The sequence below is a fragment of the Tasmannia lanceolata genome, unplaced genomic scaffold (assembly GCF_043159265.1).
Source record: "Tasmannia lanceolata isolate RefF3 unplaced genomic scaffold, GAP_Taslan_0.1 ptg000003l, whole genome shotgun sequence".
In the NCBI taxonomy this organism is placed as follows: Eukaryota; Viridiplantae; Streptophyta; class Magnoliopsida; order Canellales; family Winteraceae; genus Tasmannia; species Tasmannia lanceolata.
Window position 1 is genome coordinate 11,863,753 of NW_027518680.1, and position 15,434 is coordinate 11,879,186.

The 15,434-nt window shown below is 38.7% G+C and overlaps 1 protein-coding gene across 1 annotated transcript; it reads right to left on the reverse strand.

Annotated features, from left to right (window-relative positions):
* Positions 1 to 234: 234 nt before the first annotated feature.
* Positions 235 to 2,491, reverse strand: PAO5 (polyamine oxidase 5). The gene has a single exon (XM_077360567.1). It carries the CDS (start codon positions 2,234 to 2,236, stop codon positions 596 to 598), a length of 1,641 nt encoding a protein of 546 aa, XP_077216682.1. The 5' UTR covers positions 2,237 to 2,491; the 3' UTR covers positions 235 to 595.
* Between the last annotated feature and the right edge of the window lie 12,943 nt (positions 2,492 to 15,434).

Genomic DNA, 15,434 nt, shown 5'->3' on the forward strand with positions numbered 1-15,434 from the left:
AGAAATCATGAACATATGACAGCATCAGGAGGTGGTGGTGTGACATTCCAACAACAACTAAGCAGTATGGTTGTTGAATGATTTTGGAGCATAGTTCTAAAGGAATTCAAGAGATTCCAGGCTGGAAAGAGCCGTGTCTTTCGGTTCCTGTCCACTTATGACAACAAGAGGACCTAACCCTTTTTGTCTCATGAACGAGAGAGAGAGAGAGAGAGAGAGAGAGAGAGAGAGAGAGAGATCCAGAGCTTTCTCCTTTTCCTTTCCTTTCAATATACAATAACCAGCATAATCTCAAACAGTTGCTTTAAAGATCCAAAGGGGAACAAAGAAAAAGAAAACTTGGAACAACAAAAAACAAAGAGAAAGAAGCATTAGAAAAGAAGAAAAATGAAAAGTAAGCTTCTTTCAGTACATCTCAAAACTTACCAATCTCACCAATCAATCACCCCCCACCCCCTCCCCTTTTTTACTCTTTCCCCATCACTCAAAACATAGAAAAGGCCGGGTAAATTAGAGAGTAAAAGATGGGGGTGGGGGAATTGATAAAAGGAGAGAAAGATGGGGTTTCAAAGGAGAGGTTCATCTGATCAAACACCTATGGAATTCCCCAACTATAGTGTTGAATAAGCCTATTAGCTTCCCTTATACCACTAAAATAAGCTCCATGTGTAGTAGAATAATGTGTTCTATGTGTTGCTTCCCCTGCAAATAGAAGTTGCAGAGGGGGCACGACATTGGTCGGAGCTTCGGGCAATGGCTCCGCCATCGAATCCAAATCATCACCGCTCGAACCCACCGCTACAAAACTATAAGAACCCATGAATAACGGGTCGGTCCCCCATCCACTCTTCAAGACCTTCGCAAATTTTCTATAAAATCGTTTGATCCCATTTGAATTCCCATTGTACAAATGAGAATTCGGGGCCTGATGAATTGGTTGCATCAAATCAGTGCAGAAATTCGAGAGGGTCTTCGTCACACCCATAATAACCTCTTCATCACTGAGCAATTCTAGCTCGAGGGCTTCTCGCCCCGCAAACCATGAAAGTAGTACTTTTGACTTCTTGTAAATTGGACATAGAGACACAGTCCTCCTCATCCACCATGGGATTTTCCCCTGTTTCAGTGGCGCCAAACTCTGTTCGAAAACCATTTGCAAGTAGGGGAATGCTTTGAAATCATCATCTTCTTCTTGATTGAGTTGTAGAAATACCTTATTAACAACACCAAATCCGAGCCTTGAAATCGCTTCTGTCTTGAAAGAGGGAAGCTGAGGACTAAATATACTAGATTCTTTGCGAATTCCGGCCTTAAGTACACCCAAGGAAACTGTAACTATAACATGATCAGCAACCATGACTGACCCATCATCAAAATGCAGCTTAACAGGCCTACTATCTTCATCAGACAACGTAAAACTTTCGGGATTCCATACAATCATCTTAACCTTTCTTCCCAATTGGATCAAACCCAATGGAAGAACCGACGCTAATGATTGGATCACACTTGAGTACCCCTTTGCAATGGTGATCTCTTCGTCGGGGAACTCTTTATACTCACTCTCAGCATTGAAATCAAGTTCTGACAGATCACCCGCCGAAGTATAAGTCCTCTCTACATTCTCCTGCATTGCAAATATTGCTTCTTCCAGCGCTTTTAGGGTCCAATTATTTGAATATTTGACATTTTTTTTATCTCCCTGCAAAACCCAATAATCTTCAAGTCCGCGTCGAAGGAAAGACCCAATACTAAGCTCTCTACACCCATTGGTTAAACAAAGCTTAGCGGCCTTAGCGGCAATTTTGCAAAATTCATCACTATTTTCACACTCCTCAGTGGATTTTCCTTGCGCGAAGTCCATAAGTCTCCGGTAAAGCGAAGAAATCGGGTCGACAATGGAAGAATCAAGCTCGAACCCGCCTTCGGCAATGACTAAAGGGTCCTCCGGGAACCCGTCCAAGCGCTCCCAAGGCCGTTCAGAGTCTAGAGCTCCGATCTGTTGCGCAATTTTGTAAACTGGACTACCTCCAATGCCATGAATCCATGTTGCTCCCATCTCAATGCTATCACCACCAAATTCAGTAGTGTTAATTCGGCCACCGATACGGTTTCCACCTTCGACGATACATAGTTCGAACAGATCGTTCGACTCAACCGACGTGTAGAGCTTGTTCGCCGCCGCTAAGCCCGCCATTCCCGCGCCTATGATCACAATTAATGGTTTCTTTGTCACCATTTTTGCTAGCTTTGAGTGCTTAGAGTTGAACAAAAGTTTGAGAAACTTGAGTGCTTAGAGTTGAACAAAAAGAAGCAACATAGAAGAAAGTATAAGTAGGTAAGTTGAGAGGGAGGGGTGGAGGGGTGGGGGGGTGGGGGTTAAAGTAGAACTAGGAGAATGGTAGAGAGATGTATAAGTAGAAGAGGTTGAGAAAGAGAGATAGGACAAGAGAAGTAGTAGAGTGGGGGTGTAGATCATAAGGGAGAAGCAAGTGCCAGGTAGAGGGATTCATGTAGATCTTTAAGGACCCAAGAGCCAGTCAATTTTCGAATAAAGACGAGGCTCTCCTTTTCTTTAACCCTACGAATGTAGACTATAGCTTTGTCCAATCTCTCTTCCTTTTGTCATGGTTCCTCTCCTTATAAATAAACTGTACTACCATATTTATTGTCAAATGAAAAGGAATCTTATATTTTACATACACACCAGTATTTGGTGTGTCATCCTCCCCTCTCCATTCTTGAGATATGCAAGGTTGATAGAATTATATTTATACATGATATACACATATCTCCTACTTTAAGAAACTATACACCAAATAATTGTGTAAGTTTTGTGAGCATTATAAAGAGCTGTATAAAGTGTGTCCTAATCTAATGATAAGAATATCATGCATCTCCCTAAACTATTGTTTAATATTATTTTAGATGAGTCAACATACATTACTTATGAGTTCTGTCTATTGGTGGCATCAAATCCATTATGAATCTTGTACTTGAAGATTAGAGAATAATAGCACCTTAAGCATAGGTGATATTGACTAGACCATATTTTAATATTTTTACAATATAACTATGTTCATAGAGATCCGTCCACTAACCAGGAAAGAGAAAAAAAGAAAAAGAAAACTTGAGACCAAATTAAACGAGATAATTAAAGAGGATTCGTTTAGTTTTATACTAAAATATTGTCCGAATATAATCTCCTCTACAATCCAGGAGATATCAATTTTACCAAAAATAGGATCAAGCTCGATATGCAGTCAAAGATAAGATGGAACATAAGAGATACAGACACGAATGAGTCTGTTTCTTTCTTTCGATGTAAAATGGGAATATGTACTCCCATTTTAAGTAGAAAAATGAGTCTAAACTTTGCTTTAAATGCCCATTTTACAATCATAAGAAACAAAGACATAGTAAAAAATATGAGAATTTACGTGGTTTGACAATGTGCTTACTCCACGGGAGAAGAGAGTTTCATTATCTCAATTATATTAGGGTTACAAACTCTTGTTTTCTGTCTTTTCTCTCAACCAAGAAAACACCAAAAACTGTATATCACACAGCCATAAACCTAATATGCAACTTATGTATAAAGGTGCCACAAACTCTCTATCAGCCCAACCAGCCGCAAGCCGACACAATTTGTCCGCATACACGACATCTATACAACAACTGCTAGGCAAAATCTACACCGATCAAATCAATGTAAATTTTATATCAAGCATTACCCACAACTTCAATCCCTCCCTTCTACAATATACACTGAATTTCTCTGTATAATATATCCATCAGATCACTCATCACGTCCGCACAAAGAAAAAGGAAATGCACTTGTAATTTTTTCTTTTTAGACTCGGTTTCTTTCGACGTAAAATGAGTGTAAAACAAATTTAACACCAATTCTAAGTGAAAAAATGCTCGTAAATTTTATTTTACACCCATTTTACTTCGAAAGAAAAGGAGTCTTAATGAATTTGGCATCTTTATCAAAAAAAAAAAAGGAGGTTTTAAACAAGAGAAAGCAAACCCATGATTCCATATTTCCCATGTCAACTGAAAATTGAAAGATATGTAGTAAAACAAATTTTCACCGATTTTAAGCGAAAAATATCCGTAAAATTTTGTTTTACTGCCATTTTACATCGTAAGAAAATGTGCCTCAATGAATTTGGCATCTTCATAAAAAAATAAACAATTTTAAAAGGGCAGTGATATCTTCCCCCCTCTAATGGATATTTTCCCCTCCTTTGACAGAAGTTGTTTACTTTTGAGCCTTTTGAACTTAACTGTGGCTCTCCACCCCTTTGTATATTCTAACGATATATGTTACAGGGGGGAAATATCCATCAGAGGGGGGAAATATCACTGCCCTTTTAAAACAAAAGGAAACAAAAGCCATGATTCCATATTTCCTTGAGAACTGAAAATTGAAAGACACGTAGTAATGTAAATAAAATTCTATTGGTCTATGTAACCTTTCACGTATATGTATATAGTATTTAATACTGGTTTTCAATGGGTGCAGTAATCATCACACTATTATCGAAGCATGACTGCAAGTTCAGTCAAACCCTAGTTTTTCCTAATATCTCTCTCCTCATCGAGTCTCCCAAGAAATTTCCTTTTCTATATCTTCCAGTCTTGTGTTTTGTTTCCTTATTTCCAGTTTGCCTTGAAAACAGCCCCCTTACTCTCTTACTTGTTATAGACCCTGCAGCTCTAAACCAAGGTCCGTAGGATCACGTGCTATCGTAAGCACAACCCTGGTCACATCAGCATCGACACAACCAAACCCCATGTACTTTTTTTTTTTTTTTTTTTTTGTATTTTTTTCATGATATTTTATCATTTTAATTTTATCTATTTAATTGAGACCCCATATTTCAAGACCCATGTTTTGGTTTTCCCACCCCCCATATTTCACTCATGCATCCATTCATTGGTTCGTACATATGCTCATCGGGAGAGGTGTAACTTTTGGGTTGGGCTCAACCCAAACGCAACGGGTCCAACCCGATTAGGGCTCGGGTTGGGTTGGGTTGGGTTGGGTTAGGGTGGGAAAACCCAATCTGATTTAATTTTGAGTTGGGATAGGGTTGAGGCCTTGGGCGACTCGAGCCGGCCAAACTCGACATGCCTCCGCTAATTTTATTGTGATTTTCAAAATCTCAGGAATGTTTTCTTTTTGGTATTTTTTCCTCATTTGCCTCAGCCTGACTCGAACCCGATCCGACACAACTCGACCTGATTTAGAAAAAATGGGTCACAGTAGTGGTTGGGTTGGATTTTAGACATTTAGAGGTGGTTTGGGTTAGGGTTGAGCATGTTGGGGTTCCACGCACAAGCAAAGATCCCACATCGGAAAAGTAAAGAGATGCGGATGGGCTTATAAGGGCTTGCCGAACACCCCTCCCGAACAACGCTTTTAAGGGTGAGTTTACCTGGGTCTTAACAAGTGGTATCAAAGCCGGGGTGTGGTAACTTAGGTGTACCCTCGAGGATAGAGAAAATCCCTCAGGGAAGATCTTGGTAACCTCGTGTACCTTCGAGGACGATGAAACTCCCTCGGAGAAGATCTCGTAGTTTTCACATTGCCTCCGTGTGGAGGGAAAGATTCTTGGGGGTTCCACCCAAAAGTAAAGATCCCACATAAAAAAAGTAAAGAGATGTGGATTGGCTTGGGCACCATCCCCTTAACGGCTAGCTTTTAAAGGTGAGTTCAGCCCAGCTCCTAACAGACCATCCTTGACCTAAGACTCAGGTTGGGTTGGGACTGGGTCTACGGAATACTATCTCATATTGGGCTAGTGGTGGCCTCAACCCTACGCAACTTGGCCCAAGTTCCACCCCCTGATGTAACAACCAATGAAGAGAGATTCTAAAATTAATTGTACACAGAAAACCTTCAAAACAACAAAGAAAAATTAAAGGTAGGGGTGGAAATACCATATTAAGGGGTGGAATACTATTTTATTTTTTTTGGTTTTACTTCTTTTGAGTGGACTCGAGGAAATGGAAAATGAAAGGGTGGGAAAAGTGCGGAAAACAATGGTTACGTCACCCCTTGTTTCTAATCCAAGGTTGTGAATTTATATGTATATATTTTATATAGAGGCAGTACACAGTTGTCGAGCTCAGGCCCTGCTTTTGACTGCCTTTAACAATTATTGGGGGATGGAGAGCTTGGGGGATGGAGAGCTTGGGCTTTTGAGCCACATAACACCCCCCCTTGTCGTCCTTTTGTCTCCTTTTCCTTCATCTTATTTTTGGAAATTTTGAAAGTATATTTTCACCCCTTTATTTTGATAGATTCACCCCTCTTTTTCTTGGAAGTAGGGCAGAAGTAGAACCATACGTGGGGGTTTACTACTTCTTCAATGCTCGAAACATCAAAAATCTTCTCTAACGAGGGAATCTTACTGTTCATAGGCTTTAAAATGGTGGGCTCAAAAAAAGTTCAAGAAACAAGGGAAATGGTATATTTGCCCCTTTTTCTTCCCTGGGCCACCCACTTCTAGCGTAAAAAGAACAGTCATAATAAATACGTCTAAAGTGGGGTGGCACAGGGAAGAAAAGGGGACGAATATATTACTTGCCAGACACAATAGTAAGAAAAATTGGAGGGTCAAGATTGTCCAATGCGAGAGATTTTTAGGTCACGTTCTAATCATTTTCGGCTGAGATTTTGTGCTTTTTTTTTGTTGTTGTGGAGAATGAATAAAACAAGATTGGTGTTGTTAGGTAATACATTTTTCCAAGGATTGTTTACCTTTTTCGGTAATAATTATTTCAGGAGTTTAGCTCAAACAATTCTTACCTTAAAAATATGTATTACAAAAGTAGAAAAAATTATGAGAAATGATAAATGCACCCATTTTCATCAGTCAGGACACCCAGCTGCATTGTATGTGGCAATCAGGTCACTTCATTCCTTAAATGTGAAGTACATCAGCTCCTTTGGGTGTCCCTAGTAATGAAAAGGGGCGCATTAATTTATCATTTCTCAAATTTATTTACTAGCAATGCATTTATATAGATGTTCTTGTTCTTTCATTAGCATTAGGAAACTTCCCCTCCATAAGTATTAAGTATACATTAAGGTTTCACTCAGTCGCATTCAAAGAAATGACTTGGCAAGAAGGAAAAAGAAAAAGAAAACAAAAAAAACGTTGTAGTTTGGAAAGGAAAAGGAAAGATTCGTCATCTTCTCGGATTGGGTAGAGGAGATAGTTGACAAGTTGGGGTGACTTGGTTTGTTAGGTTGTAGCTGAGTAGGGAGAAACTGGTGAAGTATAAATGATTAAATAACACCAACTCTAACAGCTTCAGCTTTTGGAGTAATTCGTTGTTTAGCTATTGCCTCAGGCAGGTCATGGTTCATTGTTGTGACCTGGGTAGCTAGCCATTAAGGGGAGGGTGCCCAAATCCTTATAAGCCCGTCCACTTCCTATCACTTATTCGAAGTGAGATCTTTTCCTATTGCGTGGAACAATCAACAATCCCCCCCTCCATGCGGAAGCAACGTGGATCATCTCGTCCCTCCATACGGGAGCAACGTGGGAACTACGAGAACTTCCTCGATGGATTTTTCCACCCTCGGAGGCATACCGGGGTTACGAGATTCTTCCTCGAGGGATTTTTCCATCCTCGAGGGCATACCGGGGTTACCACGCCTCGGCTCTAATACCACTTTTTTGGAACCCGAGTAGAACTCACCCTTAAAAGCTAGCTAGGGGTTCTACGTGAAAGCAAAGATCCCACATCACTAAAGTAAAAATAGGTGGATGGGCGAGATTGTCCACATTGATTCCACATGGAGGGGGAGATTGTTGGGGGTTCCACGTGAAAGCAATGATCCCACATCGGTAAATTAAAAAGATGTGGATGGGCTTTATTAGGATTTTGTCATCCTCCCCTTAACAGCTAGTTTTTAAGGGTGAGTTCTACCTGGGTCCCAACAAGTGGTATCAGAGCTAGAGGGTGGTAACCTCGGTTTAGCCTCCTATGATGATACAATAGGTTGATTTAAGCTTACCAGTCATTATAGGCATAAAGCCTAATCTGAATTTTGAAGACAATACCAATAGAGGGGCTGGTAATTAAAATACGAATAAGTTGGTCAAGTAGAAGGAACTCCCAGAGTGTGAAGCCCCTTGGGATAGGGGATGAGACTTGGTCTGGGGCAATTGCATTGTTCTCCCCCTCCGTGCATGACTAATCAAGAATGAACTTTGCAATTAGAGTGACTTGACCTTCTTAGGCACTGCGGAATGGTCGCAGAAAGGATAAGAAAAGGGTTGCTGCTGGGCTAGGACCGGCGCTTGCTGCCCGAATATCGCAACAATTTTAGGAATTATCCCTCGAGGAAGATCTCGATAACCCCAGTATGCCTCTGAGGACGAAAAAATCTCTCGGGGAAGATCTTGTAGTTGCCACGTTGCACCCGCGTGGATGGGCGAGATTGTTCACGTTGCTTTCACGTGGAGGGGGAGATTGTTGGGGCCACGTGAGGGGGAGTGTTGAAGTATAAATGATTAAATAACACCAACTTTCACAGCTTAAGCTTTTGGGGTAATTGGTTGTTTCACAGAAATTATGTCTTGAGGAAGAAGACCATGACGACATGGCCTCGTGATACAGTGCTAACTTGGCATCCATGTCACGCCTAAATGGCTTGGGAGGAGTACCCAAGATTGTTTTGTAATGAATGCTTGAAATACTGTTTCTACAACTACCTAGTTCACTAATCCTAAAAAGTTGTGCTTCAATAACTAGTATCTAGTAAGCTATATTTCATTTAATCTAGTAATTTGTGCTTCATTAACCACATTTAGTAAGTTGTTTTATTGAAAATTGTAGTAATTAATGTTGTGGGGAGATTCCTAAGGAAGAATCCAATAAAATATGTAGTATAAATGTAGTTGAGGGATTTTGGACAAAATTATAGTATGTATAATAAATCAATATGGTTGGGCCTTGCTCTAGTTTCCTTCTTTCTCTCTTGGTTTTATTCTTGTGTTGTACTTAGTATTCTTCTTCTTTTAGCTTAATCACTCGTATCATCTGGTATCAGAACTAATGTTACTCTCTCTAGCTAGCTTCATTTACTCTTTTTTTCATGGCGGCACAAAGAGGTAGAGGAAGACATGGTAATCAAATGATGAAAGATTTGAGAGACAGAAGAGATGATGAACTTCAAGCACTTCGAAGATAATTTGAGCAACTTATCATACCATGCAACTTGATCCCCAAGAAGCTCGTAGTGAGCGTGGTGGATCAAGCAATGAAAATTCTAGTGATGAGTCCGATGTGAACCCCTTCACCAATTATCATGAGAAGGCTAGGTTGGAGAGGTTCTATCATGATTTTGACACTGTTAAAATTGACTTGCCGAGGTTTCATGGTCGTTTATAACTCGAGGAATTTCTTGAGAAGTTCTTTGATTACAAGAGACACCTGAAAGCCAACATGTCAAGTTTGTGGCTACAAGGCTATGTGGCTGAGCTTTGACACCGTGGAACAAAGTTCGCGAGATAAAGATCCGCAAAGGAAAGCATAAGATTTTTTCTAGAGAGAAATGGAGTCTACAAGGAAAAAATTTGACCTTCGGATTTTTCTCAAATTATATTTTCACAATTCAATAACAATCGCCAAGAATACGAGAATGTGTTGGACTACAGTGGAGAATTTTACAAACTCATAGCACGTAATGACATTCAAGAAAGTAAAGATCAACTTGTGGTAAGGTATGTTGGTGGTTTGAAGTTTTCTATTTGTGATGAAGTTGAGATGCAATGATTATTGATCATTAATGGTGCTTCTCAACTAGCCTTGAAGGCAGAGGCTGAGCTTGCTCAACGTAGTGTCAAGAAGTTTGTGGATATTCATAGTCTTTATCCTCCTCCCAAAGGTGAATCTTCACATGGTGGAGGTGCAAATTCAAAATCTAAACATTTCAATAATTTTTTTTACAAAATTAGCCTCACAGATCAAGTTGGAAATCAGTCCAATCACTTCAACTATCCAAATGCTTATTTCAAGTGTGGTCAAGCTGGCCATCATTGCAAAGATTGTCCGAAGAGGTAAGTGGTGGCCTTAGGTGATGTAAAAAACGAGGAAGATCTTGATGATGATTCAAATCAACCTATATCTGATGAGGAAAATGACATATAACATGAGGGGATTGGAGCCATGAAAGTGAAAGTTTGGTGATCTAAAGAGCACCTGCTACACCAAAGGTTAATTCTGATGATGATTGGTTTTGTTCCAACATTTTCAAGACTAATACAAATCTCATGACATGCACCATTGTGATTGATGGTGGGAGTTGTAAAAACACTGTATCTCATGAAATGGTGAACACGCTCAAGCTCCAAACCGAGCCCCATCCAAAGCTTTATTGGATTGCATTGTTCAATAGGGTAATGAGGTAAAAGCTATTAAGCGATGTCTAGTTTTATTTTTTATTAGTAAAAATTACCACGATCGAGTTTGGCATGATTTAGTTCATATGGAAGCTTCCATATACTCCTAATAGGTCGTGTCTATATGATAAACATGTCATCCATGATGGCCGTAAAAATACATATACCTTTAGAATGAAAAAATTAGAAATTATTCTTTAGTCTAGTAAAGAGGCAAAGACACTCAAATCTTTGCAAGAGGAGGGTAATAATTTTCACTTTTCGTCAAAGTTTGCAAAAGAAAGTGAGTAGTCGTATTGTGTGCATGCTAGTTGCTAAAGAATCAGAAAGCCTTTCAATGTGCCTAATGAGTTAGAACCTCTCTTGGAGAAATTCAAGGATGTCACCCTCAAAATTACCAAATAGAATTCCTCCTCTAAGAGACATTCAATATCAAATTGATTTGATTCCGGTTCTAATCTTCCTTGCAAAACACACAATTGTATGAGTCTAAAAGAACATGAAGAGTTTAATCGACAAGTCATGGAGTTGTCGAAGAAAAATTCATCAAAGAAAGCATGAGCCCTTGTATGGCATTGCCTTTGTTAAGTCCAAAGAAAGACATAACATAAAGTATGTGTGTGGACAACCGTGCCATTAATCAGATCACTATCGAATGCTGGTTTTCCATTCTAAGAATTGATGATATGTTTGACATGCTTACCGGTGCAAATATATTTTTCAAGATTGATCTTAGAAGTGCTAACCATCAAATTTAGATAAAGTTGTGTGATGAATGGAAAACCACTTTCATGACATGTGAAGGCTCATATGAGTGGCTTATTATGCCATTTGGCCTCTCCAATGCTCCAAGTACCTTCGTCCTTTGATCCAAAAAAGATTTGTTGTTAATTTTATGATATTCTTATTTATAGTCATAATAAAAGTGAGCAGGTAGAGCATTTGAAGGCTATTCTAATTACTCCAAGAGATGAAAAACTTTATGTAAACCACAAAAAAAGTGTCATTTCATGACAACTAACATAGCTTTCCTAGACTTTGTATTGACTTCCATAGGGATTAAAGTTGATAATTAAAAGAACAAAGTGATCAAAGAATGACCTATACCAAAGATCTTGCAAGAAGTGTGGAGTTTCTATGGATTGGCCTCATTCTATCGTCGATTTATAAGAAATTTCAGGACTTCCTCGATTGATTGTATGAAGAAAGATGAATTCAAGTGAACAATGGAAATCGAACAGAGTTTTCAACTAGTAAAAGATAAGTTGTCAAGTGCTCAAGTGCTTGCTTTGCCAGACTTTGAGAAGGATATATGAGGTTGATTGTGATGTCTCATATGAACATTGGTGGAGTACTTAACCAAGAAGGTCATCCCATTGTTTTCTTTATTGAAAAACTTAATGAAGCAAAGAAGTCTAGTAATGAATGGTTGAGAGACATGGGTGGAGTACTTAAGGTTGTTTTGAAATGAACTCTTAAAAGACTTTCTCTAGTGTTTAGCAAGTTGTATTTCATTAAGTCTAGTAAGTTGTGTTTCTTTAAATAAGTTTAGTAAGTTGTGTAATTAAAAATTGTAGGGGTTAATGTTGTGGGTAGACTCATATGGAAGAATCCTATAAAATGTGTCGCATGAAATGGAGTAGGAGGATTTTAGACAAACTTATATTATTAATAATATATCAATTTGGTTGAGCCTTGCTCCTGTTTCCTTGTACTCTTGGTTGTGTTCTTGTGTTCTACTTTCTTCTTTCCTCTTAAATCACCCGGATCACCTCGGAGACTGAGTCGGTGTCTTGCCCCAACCCTAATCCAGATAAAGGATAACACGAGAGGGGCGGTCTTACAGTCGTGGACAATGGATAGGGAGATAGGTGGACAGCAGTAAGTACATTGGTCGTTTTGTTGTTAGAAGAGAGAGAGAGAGGCCCTAAACTTCCACGTCAGGTAATAGGGAAATTTTGCAGAAAAAGATTAAGATTTTAGCATGGAAGTGGGACATCAACCGACAGAAGTTCAACTGGATGCCCACAAAAAAAGAAAAAGAAAAGTTCAACTGGTTTTGATGAAAATAAATATTTTTCCATATATTTTCTGCAGCAAGTACGTCAAGTGAAAGGGTCCTTCATTTTGATGAATGTTAATAGAAGTAGAAGGAAAGTAAAATGACATAATTTTCCAAGTAAAAACAAAGTTGAAGCAAAAATCCAATTTACTTTCCCTTCTCTTCATCTGGGAGGAAACTCAATCGGCTATTATTTAAAAAGTCCTCGTACACAAGAAAAGTAGAATGCATGGCAGCCCTCTTTCCTTTCCTACACAAGCACTAAGCACTATTTGGGTGGCAAATGGAGGATGTTTGGATCTAGTGAAAAACATTAAATAGTATTTTCCATGGAAAAAATATTTCGTGTAAAATGAAATATTCATTTTCCATGAAAAAATTACAAATATCCAAACAGCCCCTTTCTTCTTTTCTCCCTTGCCATTTTTACTGCAAGTAGTTTTTGAAAGTCTAACCTCTGTTGCAATAGAATCATTGGCCAATCACTTTTCTTGAGTGGCTGAGTTTTTAACCAAAAAGGGAACATTGTTGATCCACCAAACAGTGACCTAGTTGTTGGGCGACTAACACGTCCCGAGGGAGGTCAGATCACCTCTTAAAAGTTATGATTGATTCTACTTCAAAGAGAAGAAACAAAGATTGGCACAACAACAACCATGGTACATGAACCAACTCTCTAGTTGTAGTCCAATTTGGTGAGACTCCCACAGACTAAGTATTTGTGTTAGGGATGTCAACTGCCAAAGACAATGGCTAATTTTATGAGCTAAAGTTGTGATCTGATCAGGCCAAGGTTGGTTGGTTAGCTATAATTGAGCCTATGACCTCAAGGTTATTGAGAAATCTGCCTGGTAAAATCAAATCCAATCGTTCAAAAAAAAAAAAATAGGATGGTAAAAATAAAAGCAAGCCACAAGATGATTACGAGTTTTACGTGGTTCAGCCAAGATGCCTTCGTCCACTATGAGAAAAAGTAAAATCTAAGGATTATAACATGATTAACCTGAAACCCACGAACCTCACCCCTAACCTTTCTTCACAAACCACGACCACACACAAGAGAACCTAAAAAGACCCATCTCTCCCCCTTTCTCTTTTACTCTCAACTCATGCCCCAAAAGAAAACCCACTCCCTTTTTGCCTTTTGTAGCCTCCTCATAGCCGCCCAACTTGAACGAGTTATTACGAAGCTTTTATATCTTAGGTTTTCCAAAACCTAAAAAGCTCTTGCTTAGTTTGGATTCCCTTGAGAAACAATACACTTCCAACAAAGGTTATGGTACAAAGCCTAGTTTGGATTCCCACTAAACCTTGAGAAACAATACACTTCCAACAAAGGTTATGGTACAAAGCCTCAACCAATTGAGATAAAGACCCAACCATTATAATCACCATGCAACTCCACATACTCTCATAAATTATATAAAAATAATAACCTTGAGTATAATCTCTCAGCCAATCCCTCTTTTACATATTACCCAAGTAAAAAAGGGGCAAATATATCACTTCCCTTACCCAAAAGCACCAAATCTATCAAAAAATGCCAAATCTACATTTTTCATAGTTTTGTTTCAAATATATAGCTTTTTGATATTTTAACCATGAGGAATATATTTCTAATTAATAGATGAGGAAACAGTTTGTGAGCTGCTCAAATAAGAGCTCACAAACCATTGGGGGGGGGGGGGGGGGGGGCGCACTTTTTTGGAGGATCCAAAGCATTCATTTGGAAGGCCCTTCCATAGATAGGGTGTGTACCAAAAATCAGCCCTATAGGATCATCCTAACCCTGCTATTTATGGAGGGGGAAAATGGGCAGAAACATGGACACAGAGTGTCTGCCCATTTTCCCCTCCACCTTCGATTAGGTTAGGATGATCCTATAGGACTGATTTTTTGTATACACTCTATCCATGGAAGGGCCTTCCAAATGAATGCTTTGGATTCCCGCAAAAATGTAGCCCCCCCTATGGTTTGTGAGCTCTGCTCAGATAAGCTAAGCTTATCTCAGCAACTGCTCAAAAACCATTTCCTCTTAATAGATATGCATAAATTTCCTATATTCAAAGTAAAATGGGAGTAAAAACAAATTTTACGCCCATTTTACAATAAAAATTGAGCATAAAATTTGCTTTACGTCCATTTTACATAGAAAGAAACAGAGCCTGAGTGGATTTTTGTTACTTAAAATAAGGTGTTTGTTAATGATGTGGACGTTTCGTCTTGATCATCCAACAAAGTGTTTCCGCCATGTATTATTCATCATGCAAAAATGGCATTGCTTAGATGTCCTTGGAATGTTGTTGAGATTCTCTCTCCCTTTACATTCCTTAGAATGTTGTTGAGAATCTCTCTCTCCAACTTAATTTCGAAAATCACCACATACAATGATAAGGGTATGTTTGGTTGGTAGCAAACATCTTTACGAAAGGGCTTTCTCAGACAAACCCTTTTTCTTTTCATTACTTTTGAAGAAAATATTTTTAACTTCTTTGTTCCTTTTCTTTTAGAAACAAATTTCTACTGTTTGGATGCTTGGTTACTTGAAGAAGGAAAATGAATACTTCACTTCTGCTGAGGGATATACTATGTCCCGTGTGGTGTCCACAGATAAACTAATGAGTTGTACATTAGTTAGTGATGATAGCCAAAAAAATTTAAAAACTTTAAGCTTTAAGGTGAAGCCTCCCAGTCATGTCGATCGAAAGATTTGAACTACTATTAGGACCCATTTGGATTTCAAGAAAAACATTTATAACAGGATTTTTCTAGGATTTTTTTTTTTTCTACCATTTAAAGGGAAATGATACGATTTTATAGTTAATTTAGAGGAATATCATCATAAATTGAAGCCTCTAAGTAAAAATTGAATAGGATTGGTTCAAGTTATCCTTTTTCATGTGTAGATAGAGTAGGCAATTTTGGAAATATTTTTCCTTTGACTG

Bases quoted from the DNA above. Each gene is read 5' to 3' on its own strand.
- PAO5 (XM_077360567.1), bottom strand. From the start codon at position 2,236: ATGGTGACAAAGAAACCATTAATTGTGATCATAGGCGCGGGAATGGCG.